The sequence below is a fragment of the Primulina huaijiensis genome, chromosome 2, assembly GCF_012295235.1.
Source record: "Primulina huaijiensis isolate GDHJ02 chromosome 2, ASM1229523v2, whole genome shotgun sequence".
NCBI lineage: Eukaryota > Viridiplantae > Streptophyta > Magnoliopsida > Lamiales > Gesneriaceae > Primulina > Primulina huaijiensis.
The window spans coordinates 30,021,431-30,041,650 of record NC_133307.1 but is presented as its reverse complement, the minus strand read 5'-3'; the positions used below and the strand labels follow the sequence as shown (position 1 = coordinate 30,041,650).

The window sequence follows — 20,220 nt, the reverse complement described above, 5'->3', positions numbered from 1 at the left end:
TAATATTTTTTATATTAGAAATTATAAAATCATTTAAAAATTCAAAAGTTTTCATAAAGATTAAAGAAAGACAAAAACTTGTGTGAGACGGTCTCACGGGTCGTATTTGTAAGGCAGATCTCTTATTTGGATCATCCATGAAAAAATATTACTTTTTATATTAAGAGTATTACTTTTTATTGTGAATATGGGTAGGGTTGACCCGTCTCACAGATTAAGATCTGTGAGACGGTTTCACATGAGACCAACTCTCTTTAAATATTTTAATAGTTTTAAAAACTTCCAAAAATGAATTTGATAGTGATAAAAATACACAAATTTACTAAAATAGATTTTTATAATATTTTTACTTAACAAAATATGGTACTTTTATAATTTTAGAAGGATATTGTTGGTATTTTGAAAACATTATCATTACATCAAATTTAGTTATTCTAGATTCCTCAAAATTAATAAATAATATAAATATAAATATAGATATTATATAAGTCTACAAAGTATAGATAAATAAAGAGGTGATTTATTATGGATAACAGCTGGTAAAGATTTTTTTGTCTCCACAAAAAAAGTAGGAGGAATTTTTCACTTGATGTTTAATTCATTCAATTTTGAGGAAAAAAATTTGTCCAAGTAAATTGACATAAATATTTTTTTCACCAAATAGTGGTCCATGTACGTTTATCTATGAATTGAAGTTACTAAAGATTATATTTTCTAAATTAGTTCTTGTCACGTCCCGAAATCGAGATGCGTCATCGACATTGTTTAACAATTTAAAATCGCAAAACAACAAGTCATTTAATACATAAAATAGTTAATAGTCAGTTTATTATATAAATCAGAACTGCTTTTATAGTGGATTAACATAAAAGAAAATAGAACTAAAACCGTCGAACTTGATCATCGAATGACCGAAGCTCGTCCAAAAGAATAGGTCTCTTGTGAGACGGTCTCACGAATCTTTATCTGTGAGACGAGTCAACCCTATTGATATTCACAATAAAAAGTAATAGCATAAAAAAGTAATATTTTTCATAGTCTACAAAATACGACTCGTGAGATCGTCTCACACAAGTTTTTGTCCATCCAAAAACTAACGTGAAAGGACAAAGTTGAGTAAGTTCTACTTCTCGACATTGAATAATAACGAAAAAAGTCGAGCAAGTTAAAAGAAGTAACAAGTAATTCATCAGTCTCATTATATATTCCCTATGGCTCATATAGTCTACTAAGTTTCGAGTCTATATCTTGCGACCTTTGATAAATTCTTTCTTTTGTTTTTCTTGGAGGGAACCTTGATAAATTCTTAATACAAAGCACGTGTACTCTCCTTGTGGCCATGTTAATGGTTATCAAGGAATATTTCCAAATACGACTCTGGGGTGGGAGATTCAAAATAATCTCGAATTCGTAGAAGCTAGAATGAGATTTGTGTCTAGTAAATGGATTTTTCCAAAGAATACATATACAGTTGTCTATGTTTGATGCGAGGCAATCCAATATTACACAGGGAAAATCATTGAGAAAGCTACAGTATTCATATTTAACATACGAAAATATAGGATGCATCAAATCAGACAACAGCAGCAGGCAATTCGGTTAACGGATCCATATGATTCCAAACCGAGTCATAAAACTAAGAAGAATATTTGGTACAGATTAGCAGGAACTCTACAAGGTAGACTATAATTTTCGTGACAATGAATGCAGCTCAAGAGCTTTAACAACACCGAGGAGAAATGCAAGAGATAAATGAATTATAGTAGAATTTTGCCAATTCAATGTCAATAAAATTCAATTTCAATATCATTTCACACTTCAAAGTCACACTTCAAGGAACAGTTAAATGCTATCCATAGACCACAAAAACGACCGTCTACGGAAAGCCAATCCAAAGAATTACATGAAAACTCAGCACATTGTCTTTTTGGCATGTCGAGAACTTACAAATTCCTCGGAACTAAAACTTTAGAGCCAACCAGACCGTACAGTCGATAAAAACACATAACAATGACAATACATAGGCAATCAATGAAGTTCCGCAAAACTGTCATCAACATAACAAAGCTATCTACTTCCCGGCCAAAAGAAGCTTTCTGTGTAAATCCGCAGCCATGTCCATTCCCCTGAAATAAGATGTTCCATCCTTTTGATGTGCTTTTTTTCCACATCATAGCAATCAAGACTCTCTTGTTTTGCATCCATCAAGATTTCCCCACCCCGATAGTCCAATAGAATAACAGACTTGAATAAATCACTAACATACCCATTCATATCAATACTGTAGTCTCGAACCCAAATATGATTGTCCAAATCATTTAACACCCAAATATCTACCATTAGTGGACGTGCTGCATTGTCCACCAAGCACAACCTCCCTCCCAATTCAACCAGCGACCATGCCCCCTGAGGGTCAAAATGCCCCTCGGGAGGAGAAACATTTCCAAACTCTTCCTTTTCAAGATCAAATGAAACAATAGCCTCATCTCCTGGCTGATTATACTCATCCCAAATCATCCAATAAAACACATTTTTAACCAACACTCCCCAACCCCGAACAACATATGGACAGTCTGCCTCCACTACCTGCCACTGGCAATCCTTACCATCTCTCAATCTCAGAACCTCACAGCCAATATCATAATCCACGTGTATATCTAAGCTCCTGTCGAACAAATGCACTAAGACATACTCATCCCTCTCCTTCACATACCCCATCCCTGCATTCACCTCACCAGAGGTACAACAACTGGCCTCAGGTAATTTCACCATCACCCGAGTACTAGGATTACAAACATAGAACCCACTCTCACTCACAAGGCAAATAAAATCCCACTTCGAAGGCAGCACCTCAATGTTCTTCTCATCATCGTTTAGATACAAAGAAAACTCATCATTCCTACAAGACCCATCAAGATTCAGCGAACAAAGATCAATCCTAGTGCACTTTTTCATATGGGTTTCTCGTAAAAGAGGAGTCTTTTTTACTAATACGATGTTTGGGTTCCGCAGACGGATTTCCTTATACATGGAAATGAAGTACGAGTCGGTGATTAAGTAAAGCCATTGCTTTGACACGCATTTGAACTTACCCAAGGATTTCACTGGAAGCCTCCATAGGATGTTGATTATCAGATCGGCGGGGAGCGTGGGCCACGTAAGTAGCTCCGACATACCGCCGTCGTGAGATGCCGGCGGCCCAGTAGACGGTAGTGGTCGCAGAGATTGGGTCGAAATCGGAGGCTTTTTCTTCATTGTTTTACATCAACAGGGTAAAGAAAAGCAAGAAATCAATTATTTCACACTTCCATTCGATGCAAATAGCGTTGCTGTGTGAGAGCTTTACTGATTCGATAAACTCTAAAGATGTCCACGTCTTTTTCGTTGTCTGTTTGTAAAGAGACCGGGGGTAAAGTGAAACGACACAGACATTGTAATATTAGCAATTTCTCAAAGTCGTAGTCAAATCACCCATTCAACTCGCTGCAAATAGTGATTCAATCTGAACCGTAAATATCTATCATCACTGAATAAATTTGCATAATTTTTTTTTTACAATCTGATTTGTATCCTTAATCACTCTATTTAAAATACATTTATTCACATAAAATAAAATTTAAATAGCTCCACTCTATAAATTTAAAAATAACTAATAAGCTGTAAAACAATTCTCTTCCAGCTGGCGGTATTGTNACACACACACACACACACACACACATATCATTTCATCATTTACTAAGTATTTCTTTTTACTTTTATTAATATGCACATATTAACTAAGTTTTAGAAAAATATATAACTATTTTTTGGTTAAATGAGACGTTATACTGTGAGTATTGTATCATTGTAAATCTAAAAACTATCATTGACCAAAATACATAAGGTTCATGTTTAACCTTATACAAACTTTTTTTCATGCAATTATAGTTATTGGATTTATCATGCGGGTAAGACCTTTAGGCATAGTTTGGTACACATGATAGGATAAACATGTGATATATAATATAATGATAAGTTGAGAATAAATAGGATGTAAGATATTATATTTAATGTTTGGAATGATTTTAATAAGAGTGATTAAATTTATATATTAGATTGTAATGACAAAATTAACATTAACATAATAAATTTTATAATTTCAAAGTTGTTGCTTGAGTTCATATTTATTTATTTATTTTTACCTAATTTTATATTTTATATAATATGATAATTGAGCCCTCGATTTTGTGAGTCAAGTCAAATATCAATTTTTAATGTTAATCGAGTGGTACTAATAATTTTATTGAGATTTATAAAAATCATTTATATAATTATCTCGAGTTCATTTATATAATTATCATATTATATAATATATAAAAATAAATAAAAATATTTTATTGATTTTAATTTCTACCTACTAGCAGAGATTTATAAAAATCATTTATATAATTATCATCTAGTGATACAAATTTAGAATTTGCTCACATATATGATGTGATCATATTTTTAAAGTTTAGGATTTTTATATATTGAGGGCAATGAAATCATTTGTGGTTTTTTATCATTAAATTAAAATTATCACATCTCATAAAAGAGATATTTTATCCTGTAAAATTATTTATCACGGGCCCATGATATTATCATGAGCTTTCTAAAAAAGTACCAAACATGGGATAAAGAGGATTATTTATCAATTCCTCTCATATCCCGTATACCAAACTATACCTTAAGGTATGTTGAACTAAATCTTGTTTTTTGAATGTAACAATACTAAGCGCTATTCAGTAAAACATCTATTTGAACTTCAAGGATACCTAACGATCGATCACACAAAATATCATATATATTTCCAAACTCCGATCATCCAAATTATATTATGTGATAAATATCTATCAATCCTCATATTTCTATAAAAAAATTATTAAATGCTTAAAGATCTCACTCGACGGTAATTCGGCATCTCATTTTTTAACTAACGTCGTGTTTCCTCTAGTTTAGCTAAAATTGAATCACATATAACTATTTTTTGAGTAAGTATCTTAAATTAGAAATTTGTTAGTAAAAATTTGATTTTCCTCTCATATTCTTACTCAATGTGAGAAAAACGAACAAGTGCAGGTATTTGAAACGTAGGAGTAGATTAAGTTTCATAAGCAAAAACAATCTCTTTTACATGATTTATAAATTTTTCATTTATTAGCACATTATTTTGATTCTCTCGATATTACAAACAACTCTATAGTTAACTGCTCTATAAAGAAAAAACCTCCTTGAATATCAAGTATATTTGTACATATAATTTTTTATCAATAAAAATATAATACATTGCTCAAAAATAATAATAATTTGGTTCAATCGATGCAGACGATTAGAAGCGCAAATAAATCAAGATATCTAAAAAAAATATTTGATTTATATTCGAAATTATCAATTCATTCCAAATACGAATATGTTCAAACTTATTTTCAAGCCGGACTGAGCTACTTCCGAACTTCAATAATTTATTGATATAATATAATAATATATTAAATAAATGTTTTTGAACTTTTCTAGTATTTATTTCTCAAGTAGTATTTCTATATTTGAATTTTTCGAGTTGAACTCAAACTCGAACTCCAATGTGAACCGAATTTGAGCAAAAAATTATTTTAATGAATCTTGTGCTCGAATATAACTAATTCGTGCCTTGAAATTCTCTTAATGTTCAACTCGATCCAGTTTCTTTACTCTGTTCGGCATGCCTATACATTTTATTCAAAGATCATATACAAGTATTGCATGATGTGTACACTACATCGATTTTTCGCTCTACCGGACTTTCAACATTGTAAGGAAAGGAAAAAGCGACGTTATAACTCACATATTCTCTATGGGAGATAGTAAAAGAATGACTGATGAGTAGCTAAGCATGGGGTATAAATTGCTGTTAAGAAAATGAGCATACTGTCTTATAGCTATGTCTCTCTCCGGGAGATCGGGAGAGAGGAAGTCGAATGGTGCTGTCTTGCCAGTGTCCACCAAGGGCTCCCACTGGTAGCCTGGACGTTCAGGTAATGCAACCGTGACAGCTCTATGGCTTGAATTAAAGGCGACGTATAATTCCCCCTTCACCGAGTCAATCTGAAGGTTTATATCCAAATATCATATGCAGGTTAAATAGGAAATAGAGATACGAGTCATGAGTGAATAGCTTGATTGGAGATCAGCAATATGACAATAACAGCTTTAGGAACTTAGGGATGTTAACGAGTCCAGCTTTTGAAATTTTACATGCCTGAGCTTCAGCTCAGAATCAAGAAGTTTTTGCCTCGGTCAAGAGCTTGATCATGAGCCAACTGGGCTTCACAACTTTTGCTTCATAAACACGTTGAAAAGCTCACATACGGGCTCCATAACTTGGACTCACAAGCATGTTCATGTGCTTTCTAAATAAAACTATTAAAAAATGAAAGCTCATCATTTAGCTCACGAACTTTGGAAAAACAAAAGATCTTTAACTTGAAAATTAGGTAAGAAGAGATCGGACTGCCAAAAACCCCATATATTGGTTTCATAGGAAAATATTATGACGTCTCTATAAGAAACATACCAGTGTGAAGGCCACGAACCGGCTTCTATCAGACCAATCTGGCATCCCTGAAGCATGGCCATGCCATTGCAGCCGGTCAGCTGTCGGGAAGTCGTTTAAGCCAAGTGACTCACATTCACTGAAGCAAGAAGATCCCATGATGAAATAAGTTGAAGCAAGAACATAGAGAGAAAAAACTGTCAGGATAAGGAGAAATCTACTGGCGGAACTTGGTCAATTGACGGCAAAATCTGAAGAAATCTGATGAGGCCTCCTCCATTTTATCCCACCGAAAGTAGTTAATCTGCAGAAAAAGTTAAAAATAAGTTCAAAAGAAGNGGGGGGGGGGGGGGGGGGGGGGGGGGGGGGGGGGGGGGGGGGGCGCTGGGAGAGTATTGACATAATCATGAGAGTCGGTGGATTATACATGATTATCGTGGCAATATGTGTTGTTGTTTCCTCCCTTCGTGTGGCCATACTCATCTCCCATATAGATCATTGGTACACCCTGGCCATACAAAAGGCACAACAGAGACTAACAGAATGAGAAACAAAGTTGCAGATGAAAAAGAATGAACGGTGCACTGGACGGTGACACTTTTAAATAGTTTAATCGATATGTTTGAGCCCATCATTTCATTCAAAAATGAACTTAGATTATGATTGCAAGACAAAAATAGACAGATATGTTGAAAACTAGATCCTCAGTTAATATTACAATGCAGTGATGGCCATGACTCAATGAGTATAGCAGGTCCCACTTCTCTTTACTGATTTCATGTTCCATTTAGACCACATAAGCAAATAATTTTGGTAATAAAGTTACTAATTGATTACAGCCCAGCGATGTGGTGCTATTACCATCGCTAAACATAATTTTGAACCTTTACCACAACTAATTTAAGATACCAAGGCACTGGGACGAACAAACATATACATACATATGTATGTATACATATTATCAAAGGCAAACAAATATGTTAAATCATACGAGTTGGGCAAGATGGTGTATATTGTGCTTTTCATGAAACTCGTGAAAATGCAAGATATTTTCAAGACATTAAAATAAGTTGTCATTTAGGAGCAATACCCAAGTGAAATATATAAGGGGAAAAGGATCTTACTTGGGAAACCATGAGACACAGGAAAAAATTTCTCATTTGACGCCTTCTCAGATTTTTCACTGAAATACTCGCAAATTCTCCTTCCTGAGAAAGATATGATAATAAAGCATGAGAACATAATTGATCCGCCACCACTAAAATAACGTATTAAATAACTGAAATATAATAAAGATTTTTAAGATGTAAATACTTGCGTATTAAAACATCAAAGTCAAAAGAAAGGTCAATATTCACCTTGGGTTCTACAAGAGTAGCTCTTTCATTTTTCTAAAACTAAAAGTTAATAACCACTTATGTTTAGCTCTGACATCTTACAATATTGTCAGCCACTAGTGATGATTGATGAGGAACAAGATCCGAGTTTCAGTCAGCGCACAACCTAGATGTGGTCATCTAAGCTCTCATAGTAGTTTGCTTCATTGTGAACAAAGGTTCACAGGATATAATACCCAAGTTTCTCAAGACCATAAAAATTAGCCCAATGCCAGTTAAGGAATACATATAAATTATAAACATTACCAAAAAAAGAAGAAAAACATACCTGGCCACAATTCCAACTATTATTATGATTCTCCCCATCCTTGTTGTCCTCGCCATTTGCTAAATTATGCTTCTCATTATACGTCACTAAATCAGCTAAAGTAAAACCATCATGAGCGCAAACAAAATTGATACTGTTCCAAGGTTTTCTTCCACCTTCCTGATTTAGACCAATATTTAGAAATTCCAATAAGAAGATACTCTCGAAAAACGTGAAGGATAGAACTAAAACAAACTTTACAAACGAAGATTCTATCAAATACATATCACAATCAAGGGTCTAAAATTGTGGATGATATTTAATACTAATCAAGCTCAAGTGAGATAGATACCTGGTATAAATTAGGGCTTCCACAGATGCATTCAGCAAAAGCCCCAGAAAATCCATCAGTGCCTTTGATAAATTGGCGCACAACATCACGGTACTAAGGATAGATAAAAATTAGAATAGAGATTTTCTGCCTATTTATTTTGTACACTCCATTGAGAAATTTATGAAATAATAATTTATCCTCTGTCCAAAGCTATGTTAATATTTTCTATAAAAGAGAAGCTGATTAGGATGCAATTATAGGAAAAACTTCACAGCATACATTATCCACTTACCTTTCCATTCCATTCAGACCAGATACCCCAATGGGGAAACATGCCAACTTGATAAAGGCCTCCACAGTCCCACGCTTCAGCTATGAGCTGATGATCAAGAGAAGAAATTTTAATCAATCTCCACATGCATGCAAAAAAATTTGAAGAATTTATCCTCCATGCATTATCACTATGGATAAGGAAAGGCAAGATGTCATGAATATCTGGTAATAGTTGGCCAACTGCAACGAGTCATTTTTAGCGGGACGTAAAAATACTCAAATAATTAAATAAGACAGAAACCATATACCTTTACACCATGGAGTATTGGGTCATTGCTAATCATGTCAATCAATGGGGGACTATTGAGAGGTGTTCCAGTTGTGAGTGTCTCACCCTCAGTTGCAGTACCATACACATTTACAGCATCCCAAAGGCTGGACAAATAAAAAATACTTGAAGAAATCAATAAAGTTTAGGAAAAGGTTATATAAAGGAGATGATGTAGTTAATAACCTGCTACTCCTTGTCAAAATAGAAGCAAGATCAAACCGAAACCCATCAATGTGCATTTCTGTTGCCCAGTATCTGTTGAGAATATGGACTGAGAAAAATAAATGAATACCAATAGTTTAACAACTGGAACTGATAAAGCACGCATGAAAAGAAAAGGTTAAAGGTAATAGTAACTAATTGCATTGAATCGAGAGAGAAAGAAGTCTTAATATCAAGTAATTAAAGTAGGGTATGTTATTTTTATATGGCAGAAAAACAAACCCCTCTACCCGGTTCTTCTGCAAGAAGTACTTGGTGTAAGAGGAAGAGTTTATCAAAACCATTAACATCTCTTAAAATGTATGCCGTAAGCAAGAAAAGATGTAATTCTTCAACAAACATCAATCAAGATTGTGTCATTTAAATACAGTAGTGAACTACTGAAGAGAAATAGCTAATGCAAAATCAAGAGGCTGCAGGGCAGACATTAATTCTTATGAACCCACCCCTATTTAACCAAATGGTTGCAAACATCGAGGGTGAACATATCAAATTTAAATGAAATTCTCAAATGGAAAAAGCAAAAGTAACAAGTGTTGTCTGTACAATAAAATGTTTGACATCTTGAACAGAACATGTTCCTGTCAATATGTTCCGCTTCCCCAACCACCCAACACCATCACCACCACAAGTATTGCATCAAGCAGATTGTAGAATCATAAATTGCTATAAATGGCAACTCCATATCACGTCATTATTGGAAATCTCTAGGAAAGAACAATATTTGAATCATAGTCTGAATTTGTAGTAAATCTACCTCAAGCAGTCCAGTATAAATTGTCGTACAATGGGATGATTGCAGTTTAGGGTGTTTCCACAGCCTGAATAATTGTAATATTCCCCCTGCGAAACATAGATTAAAGTAATTCAGAAATATTCTTGCAAAACCATTCTCGTCAATCACAGTAATAGCTGAGAGTAACACCTTTCTTCCAAGCTGATAACAAAGTATGCACAAGACTTTCCAAACCATAATAATGTCTTGACAAAAGCATATACAAGAGAATAAAGAAAAGGATAAAATAAGCAATCATGATCGATACTGCTTCCACATCCCAGTTGTATCTTTGAAATTAACAACTTTGCAAGTAATTCATTTATGTTACAAGTAATTAATAAATAAAACCGAAAAGTCTACGAGCTCTTCCATGAACTTCTGGTGTGAACAGATATGAACTTAAATCATAGAATAATACTTTGATAATACTGAGCGAAGTGAATTACTATGCAAATCCATGATATTGAATGCATCATCATAAAAAAGTAAGTCTACTGTTCTTCACAACCGTACAAACTACGAAGCTCTTCCCACTCAAAGAAGCAAATGACTTGATGGAAAGTAAAACATTATGTGGCAAACTTGCAAGCACGGGTAATTAATAAATACAAGATATTCGGCAAATCATACAAATGAAATACATTGAGGCTTTGCACAAAACACCTAATTCATGAATAATTCAGAAAGAAATATCACATCACCTGATTATATAAAACCTGATTTGACAGCGAAACATACCTTTGGTGCAGTCATATAAAAGACAAGATTGTCAAGCCCCCTGAATGAGAGAGTGGGACCATTTTCATTCCCTTCAGCAGTGTGATTGAAAACAACATCCATAATAACCTGTTAAACTACAAAACAGATGAGGAACTCACCAAAAACATCATTAAAACAAATGCTAAGTGTGATTCCGGAATGTGTTACCTCAATTCCTCGTTTATGTGCTTCTCTAACCAGATACTTGAATTCATTCACCGCACCAAGGCCGTGATTGCCTAAACCAGTAAAAGAATATCTTGCCATTGGTGTAAAGAAATTGATAGTCGAATACCCCCAAAAGTTCATCCTAGAGAAGACAAAATGTTTTGCAATATTCAATAAACATTTTCACTATTCTTACGACTACTAAATTTTTTTAATCAACAGTGCTGTGTCAGAGAAGAGTTTCTATTTAAACAGAGAAGAAGTTCTACTTTTCAGCTGCTTGAAGAGCACGTCATATTCACAAACCTAGCAAGGCACTGAAAAAGTTTGCATCATATGCAATACAAAATTTACATAAATTCAAGTAAGGCGAAAGGTCAAGATAACAAGAAGTCATATAAAAAAATCATCAAACATGACTTTAATAAATTTACCACGTCAAAGATCCAGATGAATGTTATCGAAAAGACATCTGAATATGATTTAAGAAGGGAAGGATACAGCCAACTTAAACAGTATTATTCTAAATTGGTAAAAATAAGTCAAAGTTATCCAAAATTTTCTGACGTAAAAAGCAGAAAGAGATAGGTCGAACTTACTTGTAGTCACCTTGGACAGGGTTGTAGCTATAGTACTCCAATTCATTGAATTCATGACATGGCATCAGTTCAATGCAGTTGACACCAATGTTCTGCAGAGTAAAGGATAACAAAAACGTAGCTGTTCAACAAAACTAAGCCAAAAAATATGAACATTGTATATGATTAACCTTTATGGCTTTAAGTTTGAACATGATTCAAATTGCTTACGGACTTATATTTTCTATTATTGAAGAACTTCTTGTATCAAAACCAAATTCAATTTCATGACTGTTCGGATATATTGACACTTTGATAACGACAAATCTAAAATACTGAGGGTATGAGAATAAATCAGATTTTTTGGATGCATAATCTCTAAGTGCAAGGAGCAATTTTCCTCCGACAACGAGTCTTGAAAAAGTTGAGCGATTGGAATCAGCTGCAATAATTTTACAATTCAATGAGTATGGTTTGATTTATAATATTATGTTTGGGACATTCTGAATCATAATTAAAGTTATCATCACAATAAAACCATTTACAGATTCTCAAACCCACTCCTACTGAGAAAAAAAATTCAAATACAGGTAGAAGCTTAACCTCCAAATGATCAAGTTTCTCCACAACACCGAGGTAAGTTCCTGGGAACTTTGAGTTGCTGGACTCATGGTTTGTGAATCCACGAACATGCATTTCATAGATAAAAAGATCTCTTTGTGGTAGCTTTAGGGGCAAATCTCCTTCCCAGTCAAACTGAACAGCACCACGAACAAAATATAAAATATAGATGAGTTGGAAATGTAGTTCAGCACCTTTTTGGAAGTAAAATAGGCTAACCAAGGTTTTTACAGTCTAAGGTTTCTTATTGAATTTTGATTATCGACAGACAAGAATAAGCTTGTGCCAATGTCATTCAATCAATAACAAAAAAATAATGGATTTCCACCCTTAAATTGACAACTGATAAGAAAATTTACTGATTACGAAAACTCACTTCAACTAATTTCCAGAGCACAAATACCTGTCTCATAAAAAAGTAAAATTTTGAGGAAGACCAAACAAGACAATCATATCAATCATATGGAAAGGATTTCATATGGAAGTATGCAACTAAGTGCACTTGCGTAGATAGGTTTACTAGGAGTGTGTAGAATTTGACTTTGGCCTACTCATTATCTACAAGATCCTTAATAAAAGATTAGGATGCAAAAGTACAAATGACAGATAAAGAAATACTGAAGCTTTACAAACACCTCATGCATGGACAATTCACAACATCGTTCATAAAAGTCCTAGCACCGTGGCTAAAAGATCATCTCAACTTCAGTGAGAAAAATCATTTTCCAATGAAGGACATATTTCCTCTCAGAGTGATAGGATACCTTACACATAAGCTAAGGTTCAAAACATACCTCATTATTTGCAGAAGGCACTAAACATGCCATCTGGGGCCAACATTCCCCCTTGTGTCCTAAAGCACCGTATCCCCCTCTGCTCACAACACCCTAAACGGTCAACCAAGTTAAGATAATTTAGCTTCGTTTATAGGTCAAACAGGGTAACATAATGGTTCCCACCACGGAATAGATGGATTAAGATGCAATATACCCCGATATTTCTCCTAAAAATGATAAATTAACTGACCTTGGCATAAGGATCAATCAATATTTTAGAAGAATCGAAGTAAAGCCCGTCTTTAGGCGAGAATTTGCCACCAAATTTATAGCCATAGACCATATCTTCGAGATCACCTTTCACAAACATGTGCCAGACATCTCCTGTTCTATTAGTCAGTGGATCGAAAGCAATCTCCTCGGTCACTCTTTTCTGAAACGTTAAGTTCTCGATCACAAGACCACACTTATAAACCGAAACAACACAGAAATATCATTTCTTTTACATCATCTTTAGCTGTCATAACAAAACGTACAATCTCAAAGGGAAACAAAAGATAAACTTTTACGCAAAAATATCAGTCATCAATGAAGATGATGATGACTAAATGGTGAAATTCTTTCCAGCATTGGCATTTGAAATTAAAAGAATAAAACCACATGAGCAGAACCAGCAAAAAATAATATCTACCCCACAGGAAAACAATGCAGCAGAAAGGAACAAACTTTATTTACCTCGGGCAAATCAGAAATCCCCATCAGGCATAAAGTCACCGACGTTGCACTGCCGGATGAGACAACGAAATTGACACCTCCGTCTCTGGAGCTGGCGCCAAACGGCGTCGGATAACCGGACAACACCTCAAAACGACGCGGCTTCGTCGAAGGCGTCTGCACGACAACTGCAGTATCTGCTTCACCACCTTCGCTGGCGTTATTCATAACCACAATCGATGCCACGCCTTTTTTAGTACCATTGTATAATTTCCCCCGTAATCCAACACTCGGCCTCTTCCTCCGACGCCGTAAATACTTAATCGAAGAGAATTTCGGAAGGAGGCTTGAAATTGAAGGATAATGGAGTATTTCCATTGCAAAATTATTGCAAATTCGAGTGATTCTGAGCGTTCATCGCAGGAGAGAGCAGAGTAGGGTTGAGGGTGAGTACGCTGAACCCAGCGATCCTCAAATGGCAGCCATGAAGAAGGTCGCTGTCGTTTTCCAGTACAATTCCGTACCCGAAATTATGAAAATACTTTGTAATTATATTATATTTCAAAAATAAAAATATATTCTTAAATTTTTTTTAAAAAAAATTATGTCCAACCATTTCTAATATTTATGGTAAATGGATATCTTGTCTAATACTTTGAATCCGCCTCCCCCTATGGCATATTATTTTTTATTTTAAAATTTTAAACTTTTGATGATGATGATGATGATGATGATGATGATGTTTTAAATTTTTAAACTTTTTATGACGACGACGACGACGACGACAAAAAATAGTAATAATGATAATAATAAAATAATGTTATATTTTTTTTTGTAGGAAACATAATATCTTATTATTATGTATCTTTGTTTTATTTAAAATTTTATTCAATTTTATAAATGACTCATACATAACTCTATTACACATATAAAAATATATCATGGTTGAAAAGGTGTGTTCAGATAATGAAATTTAATTTGGATTTTAATTTAAGGAAGTAAATTATTACTGTAGATATCAAATCATGTATAATAATGTTTAAAAAATCATGTTTAGATTGGTTGATATAATTATTATAAAATATAGTGTTGAAAGACATTTGAGAAACGATTAAAAAATTCAGCTAAAAATAACGATCATATTCAATCGGTGGAAAAAGAAAAAAAATCAATTTAGAAAAAGAATTTGTGTCACAGCTTTCCTATAAATTAGGATAAAAGTATAATTGATTTTTTTTGGGATTTGAACCCAAGACTTTGGGTGATGACAACGGAATAAGGATAGACGAGGAATATAAAATTTTGTTATTTATCGATTATGTTTATCTAGTGACATACATATGTAATGTACGATAAACACATATATTGACATAATTGACAGACAGCGTAACAAAATTTAGAAAATATATATATAGTCATCTAGTGACATATATATGTAATGTACGGTGAANCTGAATTGTTCCAAATTAAATTTTTTTAGCAGCAAATTAATATTCTTGACATCATGTATATATATTTTTTCCTTTGACCTGAATTGGTCCAAATTAAATTTTTTTAGCAAATTAATATTCCTTACTATTAATTAGTTGGGAGGATCTTTACACAATATGGATCCAAATTAATGTCCAATCAAATCCAAAATTTGTCCATACTGACATTCTTCCTCACAGTTAATCTTACAATCTTACCATCCGTTGTTACTTTAATTTCATTTTATTCAAAAAAAAAAAAAAATCACTTCATTTCTGCAGAAAATAAACGTCCACAGTAGAGAACCCAGTTCAAGAAAAAGCCATTGGATTGGAATTTCTGGATCCTGTTTCAGGAAAATGGGTGAAATGTCTTGGCCGTCTGAATCAGAGGTGAGTTTCTTTTATCTTGATTTGGTTGGTTGGGATTTGCAGTATGCAATGTACGAGGAGCTTTTCTTTTTTTGTGTAGGATTTTCTTGAGTTCTTGATTTTTGATGCAACTTGCCAACTTGATTGTTTAAAGCGCTTGAATATAGTTTGTTGACGATAGATTTCATGATTCAAAGAGATCACAGTATGATTGATCTTAGTATGATCTGTATGTTATAATGCATTTGGAATCTAAAGAATGAATCTTGTTCTGTCTTTTGTTCTGTGATTGTTCAGTAGTCAGTACTGATGTGTGGTGGTTCTAGTGAATTTTAATGAAATCTGAGAGATTTTTGGGAAAGGAATTGCTAGATTATCGTGGGCTTGAAGTTAAAGCAAGGAATTTGATCATTTCCGAAATTGATAGCATTGAATGTTTGGTACCTTTTTTTATAGTTACTTTGAGAAATTTTGAATCGAAGTCAATATGTTTAGTTTTCTACACTGTAAACAGACAGCTGCAGTTGACTGCTAACATGGTTGTAGCCTATTACCGATTTGTTATTGTTGCAGTTAAATTTTATGAAGACGAAGGTTGCTGAAATGTCTGGTAGAGATGCCACAGAGGTCAGAGTTGTTCTATCCCCCTATAGGATATGTCCACTAGGTGCTCATATTGATCACCAGGTTCGTGTTTGTTTGTATCCTCTAACTTTCGGGTTAATATCCATGTTTCATCTATGAGTTGATGAACATCGATTATATCTTATGTCTTTCAAGCTAAACTTAAGCTGTAAAGTTCCATCCCTTTTTGGCATCATAAATGGTTATCATCTCCTCAAAATGACTTGACGTAGAAAAGTATATTTCCTTACCCCAATGTTCAATTTTTTCATGATGAATTCTTTTATTATTCAGGGATCTGATCCAACTACTCTTTTAGTTACTGTTCTAAAATTAGTACTCAAAAAATGTTGGATCTTCGCAGGGTGGAACTGTTTCAGCTCTGACAATCAATAAGGGTATACTTCTAGGATTTGTTCCATCCAATGATTCTCAGGTATTTTCTTTCATGCTATGGGCATTGAGAAAAGATTTCCAGTTCTACTTATACCATTTCCGTTTTTAAGAGACATCGAGACATTAGAACTGATGTGGAATATATACTGATTTGTAAAGATTCTGCCTATGATTTAGAAGGAATTTTGATATTCAATTACAATTTGTGCCCCCTCTTATTTTAAAAAGGAATCTTTTAAGTTTACTATTTGTTATACATATAGTTGGTTTACGAGTGAGTATCTTTCAGATATTTCATCAGCGTGAACATTATTTCTTTGGTGCATTGCCTGATGACAAAAAAAATGTCTTTTGTAGGTTGTAATACGTTCAGGACAGTTCAGAGGCGAAGTTAGGTTCTGGTAATTTTGAGCGCATATAATTTTATGTTAATATTTCTTGAAAATGAAAATCTTCCAGCTCATTGTGTGCACAATACACCATAACATCTTATATTATATGACTTCCTTTTTATGATGTCAAACATTTTCCCTTGAACCTATTCCAGTTTTCACATGCACATTCTGAACTATATGTTACATCTGAAAGAGCCTAGTATTGTTAAAATTCAGCTACCCGGTCAACAAACCTCTCATCAAATGAAAAGCACTGAAAAAGTAGTGCTAAAACAATTGATACTGCTTGGAAGATGTAGTTTCACAAACTTTTTCTTCACTGTACCTCCTCTCTTCTGTTGATTAGATATAATAGTGATTGAAGACTGTTTTCTCTATTGTTATCTTTAACTAAATCGAACGATCATATTATATTTCAAAACATGGTATATCTTCTCACACCATGGATTCCCAGTGTAGATGAAACACAGCTGCCAAAGAATGCTATCAAATGGAATAATCCGGCCCAACCAAATGGTTCTGGTTCTGTGGAGGAATGTAACTGGGGAAATTATGCCAGAGGAGCACTTTATGCTTTACAGAAGAGTGGCAACCATATTAAATGGGTATATATCTTTCCTTTTGTCTATATGAATTATAAGCACTATATGAATTATAAGCACAAACATTTCAAATTATAAGTAATTTTTCTATGATTTAATCCACTCGATTTCATCTGGTTTGCTTTACATTAATCACTTTGTTCAAATTTTTCAGTACTATGAACGATCAGAGTTGTAGTGAATAATATTATTCCACTATTGCACTGAAGAATGATTGAAATCGTCTATGTCCTATGATTTCTTTGTTTACTTGAAGCCTTAAGTGAACGGCATCAATTCTTCTGTATTTTTAAGAGCTCTTCATTTATTTGCATTGCCCATCCATGTGTAATTAACATTATACTAGTATAGCTGTATAGGTTGGTTTGTCTCAATACGGGACCAACTCAGTTTTGATTTTACAGGGTTTTTCTGGACTTATTTGTGGTGCCGAGGGGCTAGACAGTTCAGGCCTTAGCTCTTCCGCAGCTGTAAGCATTCTTCTTCTCTTTGCTGGCCAATGGCTTAGATGATTGATTTAACCCTGCCAAACTAGATATTTGACTCATTTGTTGTCATGACTAAGTTCATTGCTTTCTACATTGTCTCAAACATCTTGTAAAGCTTTGGTTAAAATTAATATATCATTGTCTGTCGAATGACATGCTTGACACAGGTAGGTGTGGCATATCTGCTGGCCTTTGAAAGTTCAAATAACCTTACAGTTGATCGAGAAGAAAATATTGAATATGATAGGTATGGTTGTTTGATGTGAAAATTGAACTTTCCTTCCTTTACAAAGCGCATGAGGAAAATTATGGATATGGTGATCCTTCCTGAAAACAGCTGAAATAACCATTTTTGTTTCATCATTTAAATAATTTTTATGCATGCAGGCTGATTGAAAATGAATATCTAGGATTGAAAAATGGCATACTCGATCAGTCCGCCATATTGCTTTCAAGCTATGGATGTTTAACTTGTATGAACTGCAAGGTGACGATTTCAACTCAGACTGAAGTTTATTACTGGTTGATTATATTTGCATTTTCCGGTTTTCATTGTTCTATCATTAGTTGCATGTTCTGTTCTCCGTAACTAGTGATAACACAAGCTTTCTGGATTATAGAAATTTTCTTCTAATTCCTATTTTTCTTGTGCAGACCAAAGAACACAAACTGGTACGGGCTCCAGAAATGAATAGTCGATGTAACATCGGGATGAACAAGAAATTCAAGATTTTGCTGGCATTTTCAGGCTTGAAGCAAGCATTGACAACTAATCCTGGATACAATCGACGAGTTGCAGAATGTCAAGAAGCTGCAAGAATTCTGCTTCAGTAAGATCCTTCGTCTCTGTTATAGATTGGATTTTTGCTTGGTTTACCATGCTGTGCTATCCTCTGATAACTGTGGCCTTTCTTTATTCTAAACGCATGACAAGTTATGGGCCTTTTCAACTGCATCACAATTAGCAACAATAACCATGCAATTTCGCATTACTTTTCTTTCTGATGCATGTGTTAGAACTACAGGGCTTCGGGAAATGAAGGGCTAGACCCTCTCCTATCAAACGGTACGCAGACTAAACTTTCTTGTTTCGAGTACACTGTACAACAGATTCCATGATATATGACAATCTGATCACATTTTTGTTCAGTTGAGTCAGAAGTTTATGAAGAACACAAGGTTCTTATTTTATTGCATTTTAATAGACATTTATTTTGATTTATATACTATCATGTTTTTTATACCTCTAGAGACATGTTTGTGTGCTTAAAAAAGCTAATCCTCGCAACTTGCTTTCCAGTGCAAATTGGATCCCATTCTTGCTAAAAGAGCAGAACACTATTTCTCAGAGAATAAGCGAGTTTTGAATGGTACCATTTTCCGTTCCAGCTACTACTCTCAAATTTTGATGGGATTATTTTATATTTTGATTGGATATAATAATTTAAGGGCTCGACTCTTGGGCTTCTGGAAATCTTGAGGAATTTGGAAAATTAATCTCGGCATCCGGTTTGAGTTCTATGGAGAACTACGAATGTGGTATGATTGCCTTGTTTATAGATTTTGCTTCTTGTTTGCTTTTCAGTATTGTACTCGTTTTCCAATCCTTAGAGAAGCATGTAAGATGGTTTACTTTTCCTTGAAAATCGTTATAGGTAGTGAACCGCTTATTCAATTATACGAGATTCTGGTGAAAGCCCCGGGAGTGTATGGAGCTCGATTTAGTGGAGCAGGGTTTCGGGGCTGCTGCATTGCATTTGTAGATGCTAATCGTGCTTTAGACGCAGCATCGTTTGTCGAGAAAGAGTACACGATGCTTCAACCGAAGCTAGCAAGCCAGATTAATGAAGGCAATGTTGTCTTGATATGTGATGCTGGCGATTGTGCTCGTGTAATTTGATCTGACAACCATTTTGGCTGCTTGCATTTGTTGATTCGTTCTTTTAGCATTAGCGAATGTACCATTTGCACATTTGAATGTGTAACAAAGATTTATCCGGCAAAAAATTAATACTTTATAAAAAGCAATAAACACCCCTTGATCATTATAAGGAGCAAGTTTCAAGACTATTCGTACAAAGAAGTCCCCTGACCCAGTTCTCCAGTAGGAGTGTAATTTTAAATAATAA

At 34.2% G+C, this 20,220-nt stretch overlaps 3 protein-coding genes across 5 annotated transcripts; 1 reads left to right on the top strand and 2 right to left on the bottom strand.

The window, feature by feature from the left end:
* Positions 1-1,782: 1,782 nt before the first annotated feature.
* Positions 1,783-3,431, bottom strand: LOC140971505 (F-box protein At4g19940-like). Its single transcript, XM_073433795.1, has one exon. The coding sequence runs from the start codon at positions 3,253-3,255 to the stop codon at positions 2,068-2,070; it is 1,188 nt and encodes a 395-aa protein (XP_073289896.1). The 5' UTR covers positions 3,256-3,431; the 3' UTR covers positions 1,783-2,067.
* Positions 3,432-5,679: 2,248 nt separating this feature from the next.
* Positions 5,680-14,265, bottom strand: LOC140971504 (isoamylase 1, chloroplastic). 2 transcript variants are annotated; one of them, XM_073433793.1, is made up of 18 exons: positions 13,767-14,265; positions 13,282-13,497; positions 13,050-13,142; positions 12,238-12,390; positions 11,656-11,747; positions 11,057-11,198; positions 10,868-10,975; positions 10,109-10,194; positions 9,313-9,384; positions 9,107-9,233; positions 8,818-8,904; positions 8,544-8,636; positions 8,213-8,371; positions 7,672-7,755; positions 6,975-7,055; positions 6,769-6,851; positions 6,569-6,686; positions 5,680-6,099 (listed from the first exon to the last, which is right to left on the bottom strand). In XM_073433793.1, the coding sequence occupies exons 1-18, from the start codon at positions 14,121-14,123 to the stop codon at positions 5,836-5,838; spliced, it is 2,415 nt and encodes an 804-aa protein (XP_073289894.1). In that variant the 5' UTR covers positions 14,124-14,265; the 3' UTR covers positions 5,680-5,835. The 2 variants fall into 2 exon arrangements, with proteins under 2 accessions (XP_073289894.1, XP_073289895.1); XM_073433794.1 differs by having other exon boundaries at positions 5,683-6,099; positions 13,282-13,464.
* Positions 14,266-15,411: 1,146 nt separating this feature from the next.
* LOC140971503 (galacturonokinase-like) lies at positions 15,412-20,169 on the top strand. Of its 2 annotated transcripts, none has more exons than XM_073433791.1 (14): positions 15,412-15,607; positions 16,160-16,213; positions 16,575-16,646; positions 16,964-17,007; positions 17,456-17,606; positions 18,008-18,073; positions 18,259-18,338; positions 18,479-18,578; positions 18,746-18,921; positions 19,117-19,157; positions 19,242-19,270; positions 19,392-19,461; positions 19,541-19,630; positions 19,747-20,169. In XM_073433791.1, exons 1-14 carry the CDS (start codon positions 15,575-15,577, stop codon positions 19,989-19,991), a joined length of 1,251 nt encoding a protein of 416 aa, XP_073289892.1. In that variant the 5' UTR covers positions 15,412-15,574; the 3' UTR covers positions 19,992-20,169. The 2 variants fall into 2 exon arrangements, with proteins under 2 accessions (XP_073289892.1, XP_073289891.1); XM_073433790.1 differs by having other exon boundaries at positions 15,413-15,607; positions 16,160-16,273.
* The last annotated feature ends 51 nt before the right edge of the window (positions 20,170-20,220 follow it).

Coding starts and splice junctions, on each gene's coding strand:
- LOC140971504 (XM_073433793.1), bottom strand. CDS start 14,123: ATGGAAATACTCCATTATCCTTCAATTTCAAGCCTCCTTCCGAAATTC. Junction 9,385..10,108: donor TTTATACTGGACTGCTTGAG/GTAGATTTACTA, acceptor TATTCTCAACAG/ATACTGGGCAACAGAAATGC. Junction 7,756..8,212: donor ATAGTTGGAATTGTGGCCAG/GTATGTTTTTCT, acceptor TATCTTTCTCAG/GAAGGAGAATTTGCGAGTAT.
- LOC140971503 (XM_073433790.1), top strand. CDS start 15,575: ATGGGTGAAATGTCTTGGCCGTCTGAATCAGAG. Junction 16,274..16,574: donor GTGCTCATATTGATCACCAG/GTTCGTGTTTGT, acceptor GGATCTTCGCAG/GGTGGAACTGTTTCAGCTCT. Junction 17,607..18,007: donor GTGGCAACCATATTAAATGG/GTATATATCTTT, acceptor TTGATTTTACAG/GGTTTTTCTGGACTTATTTG.
- LOC140971505 (XM_073433795.1), bottom strand. CDS start 3,255: ATGAAGAAAAAGCCTCCGATTTCGACCCAATCTCTGCGACCACTACCG.